The sequence below is a fragment of the Styela clava genome, chromosome 12 (genome assembly GCF_964204865.1).
Source record: "Styela clava chromosome 12, kaStyClav1.hap1.2, whole genome shotgun sequence".
Lineage (NCBI taxonomy): Eukaryota > Metazoa > Chordata > Ascidiacea > Stolidobranchia > Styelidae > Styela > Styela clava.
Window position 1 is genome coordinate 19,058,388 of NC_135261.1, and position 15,504 is coordinate 19,073,891.

The following is a 15,504-nucleotide window of genomic DNA, read 5'->3' on the forward strand; positions in this document are numbered from 1 at the left end:
TTTCATGTGTTTTTACACGTATGGGATCGTGACTGAAAATGAATGCTGGATAAAACTATTGACGTTTTTGCGACCCTTGACTCCTGAACAATTCTTTCTAATTCATTATTGCAAAATTGTTGACGCTCATTCGGAGAGTGTTTTGGAGGGTTGGAGCTTACAAACTGCCTTATATGTTCCAAACAATCATTTTGTATTAAAAATATTGATCCACGTGCGACTTACAAGTACTGGTAGATAATTTTAGGCTAATTTATCGCCAGGTTTGTGGGATCGATTTATGATCATTGCAATTGAACTAAATTTGATTATCTCATTAATGTGATGGCATTTTATAATGTATTTTATTCAACATTGTTTGAAGATGATACGTCTCTGCCAAAACTAGCATCTTGTTTTTCATGTCTAGGCCTATGTCCCTACTAAAATGGATATGTCCGCTATACCCATGTTAGAATGGCTATGCCCGGTCTTGATTACATTTTTCAATGCGACCATGTGTCGCTGAAAAAATAGCTGATATGTCTTGATGCAAATAAAATAGGCTTATAGGCTATAAGTTATAGCCTATGTATTTCAACGACAGAAATTATTATGCCCCTTCATAAATCTCGATCACGATATGTTTCTGCTAAAATAGCTATGTCTCTATCAATATCGCAATGTCCGATACGTCCATACTAAAATTGCTATGTTTGCAATGTCCCTACTAAAATGGCCACGTCCCTTCCAAAATCGCGATCTCGATATGTTTTTTACTAATATGACTATGCTTCTACTAAAAATATTACGGTGTAAGTACCTTCGTAAATGGCTATGTCCGCTATGTCTATACTATACTAAAACGGATATTTCCGCTATGTCCATACTAAAATGTCTATGTCCCTACTAGAGTGGCTATTTCTACTAAAATGATATGTCCATCCTAAAATGGCTATGTACCTACCAAAATGGATATGTCCGCTTATTAGCGTCTTGTCCCAACAAGTCAGCCAAAAGTCCCGCTTTTGCGTTCAGCCATTCAGTATAATACACGAACATGTTCACGTTACTGATATTTCTGTGTAGCGCAGCGCTAGCCGACTCACTGAAGGTGAATGCGTTATTGCGTTTGTTTCCCGCTAACATTGATAGCAGGCGTATCGCATGTAAAACCAATGCTAATTAGTCTGAATTCGAATTATTTGTACCGGTATTAACGTCAATTCCTTTCTAATTTTCGAACTGAACTCGACATTTGGACAGAGAATATGCGCATGAAATTTTTATGACAATATGGCCAATAAAGATAGCCGGAATAGCTAAATGTAGACCGATGTTGTAAAATTGGAAAATTAAAAAATCACAGATAAGGGGTCGTTGTCTCTGGAGGCGTCCCGCTTTGAAGTCACAAAAACATGGTAACACTACCCATGAAGTCGTCATTCGGGAAAAACTATTAGCAAGTTTCTTCTATAGGCTACTGTGGAGAAAAATGTATTGAGTTCATCGGCAACCAGTCTGTCACCGTAGCACCCTTTCTAGTTTCAATTCTGAGATGGAACATGGAAGAATCATTTCCTGGAAATAATTTTAAAATGTTCCTTAGAAATTTAGTAACAAATATTACCTTGTACCAATTCCCAAAAGTTGCACCTTCTACGAAAAAGACGCTTTTACTACAAGAAATATGTGCCACGGTTCTGTCCTATATTCTCTACTTTTCCGGCAACATGGTCAATGAACGCAGACTTCAGTAAAATTGATTACTCTTTTTCACAAACATACATTACACAAACGGTCATTACGGTATTTTCTAAAAAAAATAAATACCGCACTCATAAATTATTCCAGGGTTAGCAATATTTATGTTTTGCTAAATTAAAATCTGTTTATTCGTAAATATATACTACTAGGTTTATTCAAATTTATCACAGTGTTGTGTTTGTGGCAAGCCGGCAACGACTAACATAGTTTGTGCATAGATTTTACATAACAACCTTGTTATGCCGTAAATATATACTACTACAGGTTATGCCAGGGTGGTCCAAGGTTGTCGGCTCCGCGGGCCACAAAATTATTTTTGCATTGTTCGCGGGCCACAATAGTGCCAAGAATAGGTAAACAGTGCAATTCAAAACAAACACTTTTATTGTGCAATCACATAGTTATCAGTCATAGTTATTCTAAGCTAATAGAATCCGCATTTAATTTTTAGTTTTCTATGATGCCTATATTGTTAGCATATATTTCCGACCAAAAAGTTAGAAAGCCAGATAACAATTTAGACTGCCAAGCACATCATTCAACTTTTTTCGATTAATTTTATGACGAAACAACAAGTACTGCGATTTTTTGATTAGTCTCCAAATGTGACGCGGGCCACGGATATGGACCTTTCCCCGACCTTTGACCTTCGGAAAATTCTCCCTATACTTTACCATTGCAAAGTTGTCAAGGCTATTTTAAGAGTGCTTTTGCGAGTTGGCGCCTGTAAAATGGGGTATGTGTTTCAATCCATCATTATGATTCATCGCGCACAACAATCTGTTTTTTAAAAGTACCGGTAAAGAATTTCAGGCTAGTCTATCACAGCTATTTCTACACTAATTTTTATTACTGCAATTAAATTAAAACTCCTAGAAAGACAGAGTGATCATTGAATTATCTGATTTTTATTTAAGTTCCCAAAACACAACTGAAAACTAACGAATAGAGTTCAAAAACGCGAAAACGAGGTAATGTTTACAATCACGCTTGAAAATCTGTCTGAGTGAGAAAAGTGTCTGAGCGGATGCGAAAAGGGGGCTTTGTTACGTCACTTTTTGCATCTTGCTGATTGGCCAATGTCACGAAGTAAACAAGGAAGTCGATGCTCGGGGAAAGGTCCATTGAGGCGACGGGCCACCACCCAGGGTTATGCATCGTCTCTGGTTTGTGGTAATAAAATCTCTCAATGTGCCGATCAATCATGCGAGACGGTGCCGGATTCAAACTCAATTTCCTTAGCAACGGCGTTCATGCTGGGGTGGGAATGGCGCTGATGGCTTTTTCATACGTATACTAGTAAATTATCGTACGTAATGAAATAAAGCATGAATAGACTATCAAGAGACGACGTACTTGTACGTGCCAAGTTGGCGGAACAAGCTGAGAGGTTTCGGGACATGTCACAAGCAATGAAAGCCCTTGCAGAAATGGGCACTGATTTAACGAACGACGAGAGAAATATGTTCTCCTTTGGTTATAAGAACGTTGTTGGAAAACTGTGAGTAACAAAATAATAATTCAAGAACTGCTAGATGACTAGAGAGTTGGAAGGGGTTCCACCCTTCTTGGTTCAGTTCAGATGTCTGAATCAAGTCCATGCACTGATGCAGCCATGCATCTAAAAACAAATATCCATTAATTAACGGTGTATACGTATGCATGTATGTTTATTTGCCTCAAAAATATAACAGTATCTACATAATAATTAAACAGTAAAACAGAGACGGAAATACCGTACATGTTCAAAACCTTACTGGCCTGAGACACAGATGTGCGACATGCACCCCTACTAACAATTATAACAGCAGTTGAGGACTGCTGCGTTATAATAGAACAACAGACATGAAATAGGCTATACAAATAAAACTCTAGTAAAATACACAAGACAATGAGATATGACACAACGACGATGTGTACAATATAGTCAGTTAGTTTATGGCATGTCCATGTTCCGGTGTGAGAGGATGAAGATCGGGTATGGGTCGCCAGAATGGTATGTTTTTACAATGAATCTCACGAAACACGTAAAGATTTGTTCGGGACATAAACTTGCCAGAAACCAACGTTAGATGGGACACCGACACAAGTAAAAGAAGTTTAAAGGGGAAATGTAGAAATCCTTTGTTTAGGCTTGAATTTGTTAATCATTGTTTGCACTGGACAAAAGTAACATACAATAGAGAGTCTAGCATAAAATACGAGCCAATTTCATGAGCGCTATTGTTTGAAGTTTTATGGCCAATTTCATGAGCGCTATTGTTTGAAATTTGTTGTCTTGTCGTCATGTCTCAGCGTGATAAGTATAATTTCTATTGAATGATCTAGTGAGCATAATTGACGACTGGCTAACTATTCCCATACTTGAAATGGACTGGTAACTGGATGAGAAGCTGTCGTTCGTCATATAATTAAGCCATTTCATTGGCTTTTTTTACCCTCAGGATAAATATGTAACTATTGATTTTATCGGCAGGCCAAGTAGTTAACGTTATATCATTTTCGTCACAAAAAAGTAGTTTCTCAGACTTGAAGGATTAAAAATTCACGCCATCCTCGTCCGTGACCAAAATTCAACTGATTTTAATTCAGTTAATAAGCAATACTCGTGCACATTGTTTGTTATAACAAGTTTTCTGTTCAGATATATTTTCTTTTTTTAATATTTAAGGAGATCGTCATGGCGTGTTGTTTCAAGTATGGAACAGCAATGTGAAGAAGAAGAGCCTTGGAAGTTTGAAAAAATACAAATTTATCGTGAAAAAATCCAAGCAGAAATTGAGGCCACTTGTCTGGAAGTGTCTCAACTCATTGATAATCATTTGATGAGGTTGGCCTCTAATGATGAAGCTAAGGTATTTTCAATTACATTTGTCAGCCATTTTCATAGATAATTTAGATTTACTATGTAATTTAAAGGTGGGTTATCACAGAAAGTGTTTTTTGATGAATTAGATTCTATATATTTTTCAGAATTTTTGACACCTGCTATTTACACATAGTTAACTTACGGTAGTTTTCTACTATGAGTTTTAGGTAAAATCGACCACAGTTTGGAAATTGTGTTTGATGATGTGATACTGAGAAAGGCATACAAAACATAAAATATAGCTGATTTGAGACAAATAAATTAGTCTAGTATGCTTTATTTCACCCGAAAATATGTTACAGAAATAGTTGAGCACAGAGTAGGTATATTTTAATCTCAGTTTGCAAAGTTTAATGTCATTTTTATTAATTTCTGAAGATATTGGTACGTGTATTATACTACAGCAGCGTTTTGCAAATACAACTCCCAATAGAACTAGCATACTATTCGAAATATGAAAACTGAACCTTGTAAATTCCTTTAATCTAAATGCAAAATTATGCCGATGAGTTCTCAGTACCATGTCATAAACGGACCATACTAATTATCTGCCAATTTGTGCTGGGTTATTGTCAAGTCATGCAAACGAAGTCCATTTTATGTATGCGGTGAACGCCAAAAATCTTAACCTATATTAAATTAAAACCACAAAAAAAGTTTTGCAAAATAACCCACATTTAAAGTATTGCTGCACACTATCACAAATGTATTTCTATGATTGTATGATGTAAGACTCCTTTGGAGAAGCATTTCAACTGTTACAAGACATGCACATGAATAATGGTTATCTGACTATTGAGTTTGTTCTCAATAGAGAGAATTAGAATTATGGGAACTTGAAGAACAATACGGGAGTCACAGTATTCTTCTAGAACCCAAACGCAGGGTTGGGGAGCTACAGCTTGTGATGATGTAGTCGTTTTTTTTAAGATTTCCTCCAAATTGTCCTTTTGTGATACTTATAGATGTGCTATAGGTGTTAAGTCAGTAGGATCCATTGTGATACAGAATCATCTCAAAAAATCTGCGTAGCTATGGGGTTAAATAACACTATTCATAACATAGGCCTCCCTCGGACCAGCAGATGAAATGTTACAGAAAAGCATTCATCTTAGTGTACAAGACTTAAATCACACGGAATGGTAATCTTTATACCTGAACCTGCTACAGCATTTTCGCATTATATGCTTACGAATCCACTACCGCAGCAGTTCCCAAAGGGTGTGAATCTGCTAATTGCTCTCCGGAAGTTAACAGAATTGTGTTAAACATATCTATGATATGATTGAATATGTTACATATTTTATTCATCATAAATGTTTTATTGTTTCTTTTTTAAAATGCTGTGCATATGAATCAATCACTTCATTCTATGTCGCTTACTTTCTGTTACGTAGTGTCTCACTTTATCGTTATGTGACAATAGGCAATTGCACTACTAGCTGCAATTTTGTGAGTTGCAGTTTATTTATCTGCTGAACCGAGATTAGCAAACATGAGTAATTTTTTTATTATTTAAAAGAAAGCGATGAGGGAGAAAAGACCTTTTTCCCAAGCCCACATATTTACAAACTTTGACAGGGCATGAAGTACACATTAACGTTCACAAAATTGAGTTTTATTCAAGGGCAGCACTTTTTTTCTGTGTAAGTGCGCCGTGAGTTTTGTCCTAATAATTTGGTGCCGCACGAACAAAAAGTTTGGGAACTACTGCACTAGCGCATAGGGGAAGGATTGGTCTCTGTTTTATTTTCCGTTAGTAATCAAACTTGTGAATTTGACTGCGTTTCAATTTTTGCTATGTACGCTATTGCTATTTAAAATAGCTAGGTCAAATATTTGTGAAGATCTTACAGGATCAGAAAAAGTCCTATCTCACTTTTTAAATTTAAATAAATTTTTTCATTCCATTCAAAATTTTCTACAATTCTTAGGTGTTTTACCTGAAGATGAAAGGTGACTATTTTCGCTATCAAGCAGAAGTAGTTGGTGATCCAGATAGGAGGAGAAAGATAGTTAGCACCGCTGATAGGGTAATGTTTATATTTGTTAAAGGAAAACATTCTGTCATAATAATTTGATGCTGTAAATGTTTCAGTCATATAAAGAAGCAATCGAAGTTGCAGAAAGTTCTTTACGGCCAGTGAACCCAATTCGACTCGGCCTCGTTTTGAACTACTCCGTTTTTTTATATGAAGTGAAAGCTGCAAACAAGCGGGCTATTAAGCTTGCAAAGGAAGCCTTTGAGGAGGCATTGCAAGAGTTGGATGCTTTCCGGGACGATGCATATAAAGACTCAACCATAGTTATGCAACTCATAAGGGACAATGTCAGTATGTGGTCATCTTCAGATGGTCCACCAATTGATTTGTTACCTGATTGATATTGCTTTCTAACGATACAATTATTTGTGCAAATCTGTTTCAAAGTTTTTAAACAGATACTAGATCAGATCTTCATACTGGGATTAAAATTTATTTGGTATATCCCCACTAAACTGTCTTTAAATCTTCTTCAAATAAACTTTTCAAAATTTCATTCAATGAAGGCTTGATGTTATTTTTTTGTATATAGTATATTTACTTCATTTTGGTTTTGTTCCGATGCATTCTCCAATTTGCTGCTTAATAGACTATATATATAACTGCACTGTGATGGAGAGTCAAAAATATAATTGTTACTTTATACCAGTGATTCTCAAACTAGGGCATGCGGCTCTCAACAACCTTTCCTGCGACACCCGTTAATGTTTAAAAAATTAATAATTTCCATGGAAAATTTTTCATTGAAAACTAATCATTGACTTGAAATTAAAATGCTGAAGTCTATTAGTTAGTCGAATGGATTCCCCCGTGTTTATTTGCGTAGCGTTGACTAACCTATAAGATGCAATAGTGACGCGACAGTGAGCGTTTTCGCGGCCAATCGGACACTTCTCACTTGGAAAGATTTTAGACATGGCTGTAATCATTGGCTTGCTTTCGTGGATTCTCAGTTTTTGTCGCATTTCCAGATCTTATGTATAAATCAAATAACTCGATGATTATTTTTATTTCTATAGCATTTTAATTTTGTTACAGTAATCGAAAATAGTCCCGAAAAATCTGGCGACCATCTCAAGCAGCTACTGCAGCTTGCATCCTCAACGATTACGACCCGCTTTGACAAACTTATTAGAAATCAAAGCCTAATTAAAAAGCTGTTAGAGTAGGGTGGGCAAAATTGAATCTTTTTTCGAATCGGATAATTTGAATATTTTTTTTATGCATAACAGGGATCCAGAACGTCGGAGGTCGATACTCCATTTGGAAATTCATAGAAACATTAAAATGTCGGCAATAAAGCGTTTTTTAATGGTTAATTTTATCATAATTGCTGATTGTCTTTGTCACCGCGATCGTTTTGGCGGCGACATCCTAAAGTTGGTATTCTATATTTCCGCCCTTTCTCGTTTTTGCAAGAATAAGCGGTCGCCGAATATCGAAATTTCATATTTCTAGTATACCCTTGCGCTCACATCAGCGACAGCTGTTGAATACATTTAAGGACTGATTTCAAAACCAAATTAATTCTATTTTAAGGTTATCCTCTGCCTTGGATTCGATCTTCCGTATCATCGCTTGTAAATTAACTGTGCATGTTTAAAGTGAACGGTAACCGAGATACAGATATTTATTATAATGATATTTAAGTTTCTCATGCTTTCCTATGGTGTCCGTGTTATTTTAGTATTAGATAGATAAACCTAACAAATTTACGATTGCGTGAATCCTGAATGTTGATTTAAAATAGCGATTAAATAAATTGGCAAAAAAGGCATTTCTAGGCCTTTGTGCCTAATAGAGGGTCGGACTCTAATTATACCTAATTCCTTCAAGTTCTAACTTTTTTTTTTTCAACAAAACAACACCCCGATGGTTATTATAGCTAAAATACGTACTGAGTAATGCTCAATTTTCTTTACGGAATTTGCAAATTCAGCACTTCACTTAATGATTTTGATTAGGTCATGTCTTGAGGCTTAATTAACTGCCCAAATGCTTCAAAATTTAACAATTGTAATCATTTTCGATGATAATAGACGCAACAATTCGTGAATTCGTTCGAGTCGGTGTGCATTGTTACAACGAAGTTCACGATTGATTTTAAGTTCTACTCTTGGCTCAACGGCCATGCAGGGGCGAGTAAAATGTTAACATATTCGAAACATTACTTGGCAAAGGATGGAAGGGATCACTAAAGAGCTAATACAAAGTGCTTTAAAGGGAGTAGAACATTACATTTCTTATCTGGTTACAACTTAATGAGTGTTTTCCATACAAGTAACTCATACCAGCTTTTGGAAAAACTATTGGTCATTTTTAAATCCATGCTGTTTACATAACTAGAGTGTTTTAACGACCTAAAATCGCCTTTTTCACAATGAAACGCCGAAAAGTCATTTTAACAATTAATTTTAAGCAACTTTATGTTCGGTAATGCAAGAAATGGCTAATGACATGTCACCAAGCATGTCGAGTTTGAATCTGGGAAATTTATTTTAAATACCTAACCTGGTTTGACGTTTCTAAATTTACGGAACGGTCGGGTCGGTACGTTTTTTTTTTTTTGCAAAATGATGAATTGAAAGGATACGTTAAGTGCAAAAATAAGCATATAACACCATAACGCAAAGACGACTTTTCAAATTTTTCTTTTTTTTTTCTGATAGCGAGCGCTGTTGGGAAATCTCGCACAATTCACGATTGAGTTGGAGACGCTCGAGTTCGGTGTCCAAGCAGAGCGGCGCAAGTCACGTGGTACCGGATATTCGAATCGAAAAATGCCATTCGAATATTTTGTTATTCGAAAATTTTGCCCAGCCCTAGTTGTTACGTGTGTTGTTGTTACGATGACTTAGTATTTTATTTACGCGCTTAAAGTTTGTTGCTAATTTACCTTGCGTTGTTTGTGTGCGGCTCTTCATACCTTTGAGGTTTGAAATGCGGCTCTGGGACTAAAAAAGTTTGAGAACCACTGCTTTATACCCACGACAGCATGGACCACTAGTAGGCTACAAATTGCTTATTGGTGGGATTTCTGCCAAAAAATGTTTTTATGAACTGAATTTTATTTCTAAATTGAATAATTTGTTTTGTTTCGATTTTGTGATTATACACTGTATGTATATAACTATATTATAATACTAGTGTTGAAATATTTTGTTCTGCAAACCGACTTACAAGATCTTACTGCCAGGAACTGGGTTACTACCGTATTTCCCCGAAAATAAGACAGGGTCTTATTTTTCCTATTTCAATTTTCTTTCGAAAAATAACACTAGGGCTTAATTTTTGGGAATGTCTCATATTTTCATTTATCGAAGACAAAATCACAAAGTAGAAGGTTACTCATAGCAATAGTGTGAATGAACACTATGATGGTCAGACCAACCAGACTATAGTCATTTTCAAGGAACATTTCAGTAAGACATCTACTTGCCGTCTTGTGGTGTATATACAAGTGATAGCGAATCGCTGACCCGTTGGTCACTAAGTGCCCACCGTCCACCCAATCACGAATTAATTAACGCTTCCTTACAGGGTTCCTTCCCAAGCACATGAGCCAAGGGGAAACGCCACACACGCGCGGCGGTGTGGCTCAACGGGCTAGGCGCTCGTTGGAAGGAATACGGAATACGCTCGCCACCGCACCTCTAACTACTCTGCGTGGGTTCGCAGGTTCGAATCCCATGCAGGGGTGGTTATGTGTGAGAGGATTGCTGGACTCCTCGCCGTTGTTGGGTGGTTCACGTAACCGCTGGTCGGTTACGGCTTCCTCCACCACCAAGTCCATGCTTCCCAAAACAAACAATACAGTAAAACTAATCCCATACCCGACTTGGAATGGTAACCGGACGAGAGGCCGTGGTTCGCCATATGGATAAGCCGTCTTATCGGCTTTACTCTCCCTCGGGATAAATATGTCAATCCTATCCTATCCTATTTGAGGGTATAGGAAAACTAAATACTGCTATGTAGTTCAGTATTTTCCCGCCAGCAATGGCGTTTGGGAACCAAATAATATAAAAGTAAACTATCGACTACTGAAATGACAATGGAGTAGGATGAATAACATTAATCATATTGATGCGTCTCAAATGGCCGGGGTTTATAAGACTATCAGCCGGGGTTTATAAGAAATACAAATGCATTGTCGGTGTTAGGATTTATTGTGTATGTATCAAAGTTGGATCATTTGTAATTAATTACAGTTTTTCATGTAATTGAGTCATTTTTATTCTGTGTAATTGTAATTTGCTAAAATGCTGGCTCAATTACACCAGGGGTCACAAACTACGGGTCCTTTTATCTGGCCCGCAGTAACACGAAAATGGGCGGAATATTTTTTCAGGGGACGTTTTTCGAGAATCGCCTTCCTTTTTTATTTCGTTACATTAGCCAATCAGCAAGAAAAAGTGACGTAACAATATGCCTTTTCGCATCCGTTAAGACACTCAGACAGATTTTCAGTCGTGGTTGTAAACATTACCTCATTTTGCGATTTCGAATGCTATTCGTTAGTTTTTAGTTGTGTTTCGGAAATTTAAGTTTGAATCAAATGAGTGAATCATCATATTGCCTTCTTAGGAGTTGCAGTTTAATAAATAGTAGTAATCAAAAATTAGTCTAGAAATAGCTGTGATAAAATAGGCTAAATTCATGGGAACACGGGCTGTCTGGTTTGATTCTGTAAATTCTTGCTACGCAAAAATCGGAATTTTTTTGAGGGTAGCGGTAGCATCCAAGGGGGTACTCCTGAAGTATGCGCACCAAGATGTCGCACAACCTGAACCATATCCTGGTACACAACCTGAGTTCAGGTTGTGCGCCATCTTGGTGCGCATACTCCAGGAGGTCCGTCAAGGGTAGGGACTGCTTCGCTCTGTGTAACGTGTTCATATATTTGAGCATTGCTCTGTTGTAATTGTAATGCAATTGTAACTTGATATTTTTTGCACGGAGTAATTGTAATGTAATTGAAATATTCAAGAGAGTAGTTGTAATTGATCTGAATTAATGTAAGTGATCCAAATCTGGTATGTATAACCACATTTGCCACTACATACTCGAGTATCGCCCTAGTTACACTGAGACAGAATGTTAAATTTTGATTCGGTCCTGTCGTTCATATGTTTCAATATTGAAACGATACCATCGATTCAATCAAATTATATTTTAGACGACAAAATCATTTGCTGTATGCAATCAAATCGCTTATATATATTATTTTAACAGCTTGGTGGAACTCATGCTTCTACATGCGATGTCGAACATCTTTGACCCCATCTCAACACTGATTGCGTTTTGATTTATTCGTGCCTGGCCATGCTTCATCTAATTTTGCGAATCTCAAACGACAGCAATGCCAACATTGAGACCATACAAAGCTTTATTTGAGGTAGCGATAAAATAAATATAATTTCTATTTATTTTTTCACGGTGAGCATGATAACATGTTATAGTTTTTGGAATTAAAAATAAGTTGTATCGCGACCTCATGACAAGCGGAAAGCTGTTAATTAAATGAATATAGCATAACGAAATTTACGGGGCATAAAGTTTACACGATAACACGAATCAAAAATTTTCTTTCCAGAATTAATAGATGGGACGCGGTCTACCAACCAGTCTTTCGTATGTAAAGTCCAGTATCTTTGGCCATGAATCTTGTTGTGCTTTAGCGTGATATGGTTGCACACCACCAACTTTATGAGGTTCGCCTAAAGTCCATGCTACATCAGTGTGGGGATTATACGAATGCTCGATTAAATGTCCTGCTTTTGGATAAAATAAAATCTCGCAGTCCGGATGACCCGATAGTTCCAACTTCCGCCTCAAAGGTTTCAGAGCTAGTTCAGCTGGCACGTATGTGTCATCTTCCGCAATTACAAACATATACGATGTGTTACGGCGTCTGTAAAAATGAAATATGTCACTATCATGAACATCAATCGTTTCTTCATTTGCTGCAGGTTTGTATTCGTAATACCAGTGTATTAATCCGTCTTTATCTACATTTACGGTTTTCTTGAGGTTTTTAGGTGTTGACCACTTTTCATCGCCATATCGGAATTTTCCAAAGATGAATGGCCAGCCGTTGATTGTGGTGACGCATCTGACAAGATTTTCAGGCACAACACTCGCAGTTGCTAAGCCGATAAGACCACCAAAGCAATTGGCAATTATACCAACACCATTCCTTCCGTCAACTTTAGGATGAGATTGTAAGAGAGTGCAAGCTTCCTCAATGTAGCCTATATCTACATCCATGTATTCCTTGGGTAAATCATCTTCACCAAAGTATTTCAAAGCTAATGCTGCAAATCCTCGAGAAGCCAGTAGAGCGGCCTTGAATTTCATGGCACCTGGAAATCCTCCGCTCATGCTTATCACACCTACATGCACAAATAAAATACAAGCATACATCCTGAAAGTGAAATAATATTGCTTACTTTTCGTCACGAATTGAAGTCGAGATATTTTACTTTGCGATAATATTATATTTTACCTGGAAAAGGCCCATTTCCTTCAGGGAGATAAAGAGTGGCCCTCACTCTTCCTTCCCAAATACTGATTTCCTGCACGTTTGGGGACATATATGTTCTTTCAATAGACAAATTCGGTGGGTTCTTTGCCAAACCTTGATCGGCGATTGATTCGAGCGAATGACAAAAGTTATCATATGTACGAAAATCAACAGTAAATGGTGTCTTTGGTTCTTTTATCATGAAGCGTTCATATTTACGCTGTAAATATTTAATGAGCAAAAAGATATTATATTTCGAAAAATTAGAAAATATTTACAAAGTCTGGTTTTATGAGAAAACGTTCATACCTTATTTAACGGGGAAGATACTAAATGACTTATAGGACCCATTCCATCTATTCCTTCGAAATTTCCACCGTGCGAAGGATGTTGGTTCAGAATGATACATCCTGAAAATAAATTCCAGTACATTTCACACATCCATGAATTGTGGAATTGTCAACGACAATAACAACATTTGTATTGAATAACCTATTTCAAAACAATGATTGTAGCATGAAGGTATAATGACCAAATTATTAAAAGTTGAACTTTGTGGATCTATGAATGAATCTAACTGACGAGCCAAGTAGCGAATGTATTTTGTCGTATTTTTTTATTAAATGTTTTAATTCATTTGAATACTGTATTCACAATATTCACAGCACATATCAATTAGCATGAGGTCTGAATAACAGATTGCAAGAAAGGGTTGAAATACCAACTTGAAATAGGATTTTCTATTTAGATGAAGGTGATCGGATATCATAAAAACCTGATTCATCAGCAATATAATGCGAAAAGCTTTCAAATATTGACCCGCTCTGTTGACGTGAAAATGCGTGCAACGTTATTTTCTGAAAAGCTCCAAGACCTAAAGTTAAACAAGCACATTATTTATTAGCTATTTGTAATTTATCAATATTAGGTGACATATTTAAAATACATGAATCAATTTTTTAATCATTTTTCGAGTTCATATAGTTACACTAAAGGTTTCGGTCGATATGCAGTTATTCGGGCTATCCTTCAAAAATACCTAAAAAATGCCGATTTGTGGGCATAAATGATATTCTAATGCTAATCAAAATATTTATCACCACAAATATAAAGAATATATATTTTGTTCACTGTTGCTATATGAGTTATATCAGTATAGCTTTATCATTCGTGAAAATGTAAGGCTGTTGAGAATAACGACCATAATGGAGCGGATAGATTTCTTGAAATGCACATTCACCAGACGATACTTCCAATTTTTATGTTAACCATACATACCTGAAATGCTGACAGAAACCGCTTCGTCGGCCAATGATGTTTTCTTGTCGACAAAAACATTAGCGGTACCGATGTATCCATGACTTGCATTTCCGATACTTCTAACAAGCAAACATGAATTGAGCACTTGTCTTGTCAAATACCTCGATCGTCTTGCTAACATTATGACTGAAATATAGCAAGCAGGCTTGACGACTTCTCTAAAAGTCTGTAAACGAGGTTCAACGGAAGGCAGCAGCAGCTTTGCTAATTATTCCCACACGACTGTATTTTTCTATCTAAAAACGCTAGCTAAAATGCAATTCCTAGAAAATATATAATAGGACCAATTTTCGAATGTCGAACCTAACACCAAATGCAGACTGCAAGTGGACAGTAGAAGGTCATTTATCTGTTGTCAGAGTAAATAATTATACCTCCGCAAAGAAAACCAGTCAAGAGTACGAATTTATACACTGCTAAATCTGATACGTTTGTAATAAACGCGAACCGAATGATCAATTATATATTCACTTTACCTCTGCTCTGTGTTACGCATTGGTGCGAGAAGAACATCATTTTAAAATACATGACTTTTATCGCAAACCACGGAGCTATCGACCATGGACCGTACAACATTATATTCGCACATTTGTATTAAACATAATTCTCGCGAACTGCCCTACCTTGCAAAAGTTCGCAAACCTTCGCCGTGTAATCATATTTTACTGAATATAGTTCGCTCACGGCTGGTTCGCTACGCATGAGGGATGCGTTACTTTACGGAAGAGGATTTCCGTTTGAATTTATTTGCATATTTGGAATGGTTTTGTTGGTTGAAATAACTGAAAAGATATACTGAGGCATTAGGATAAAGTAAGGAATCGTGGCATCCGCCAATCATCTCTGCGTCGGTACCATAAGTTATCAAAGTGGAGTAGGGGCAGAGTATTTCTGCTGTTCTGTGAGTGCCTTTATCGGATGGTAATTAAGGATTTATTCCAGAATTATAGCACAAAAGTAAGAATTCAGATATTCCCAAGTAGGGATGGGCGATATAGATT

At 36.7% G+C, this 15,504-nt stretch overlaps 2 protein-coding genes across 2 annotated transcripts; one reads left to right on the plus strand and one right to left on the minus strand.

Moving 5' to 3' along the window:
* Positions 1-2,908: 2,908 nt before the first annotated feature.
* Positions 2,909-7,264, plus strand: LOC120330301 (14-3-3 protein beta/alpha-1-like). The gene is made up of 4 exons (XM_039397189.2): positions 2,909-3,247; positions 4,418-4,601; positions 6,550-6,648; positions 6,714-7,264. The coding sequence occupies exons 1-4, from the start codon at positions 3,075-3,077 to the stop codon at positions 6,996-6,998; spliced, it is 741 nt and encodes a 246-aa protein (XP_039253123.1). The 5' UTR covers positions 2,909-3,074; the 3' UTR covers positions 6,999-7,264.
* A 4,764-nt stretch (positions 7,265-12,028) lies between these two features.
* LOC120329571 (bile acid-CoA:amino acid N-acyltransferase-like) lies at positions 12,029-15,014 on the minus strand. The gene is made up of 6 exons (XM_039396225.2): positions 14,980-15,014; positions 14,462-14,629; positions 13,959-14,057; positions 13,493-13,593; positions 13,166-13,403; positions 12,029-13,052 (listed from the first exon to the last, which is right to left on the minus strand). Exons 2-6 carry the CDS (start codon positions 14,622-14,624, stop codon positions 12,256-12,258), a joined length of 1,398 nt encoding a protein of 465 aa, XP_039252159.2. The 5' UTR covers positions 14,625-14,629; positions 14,980-15,014; the 3' UTR covers positions 12,029-12,255.
* Between the last annotated feature and the right edge of the window lie 490 nt (positions 15,015-15,504).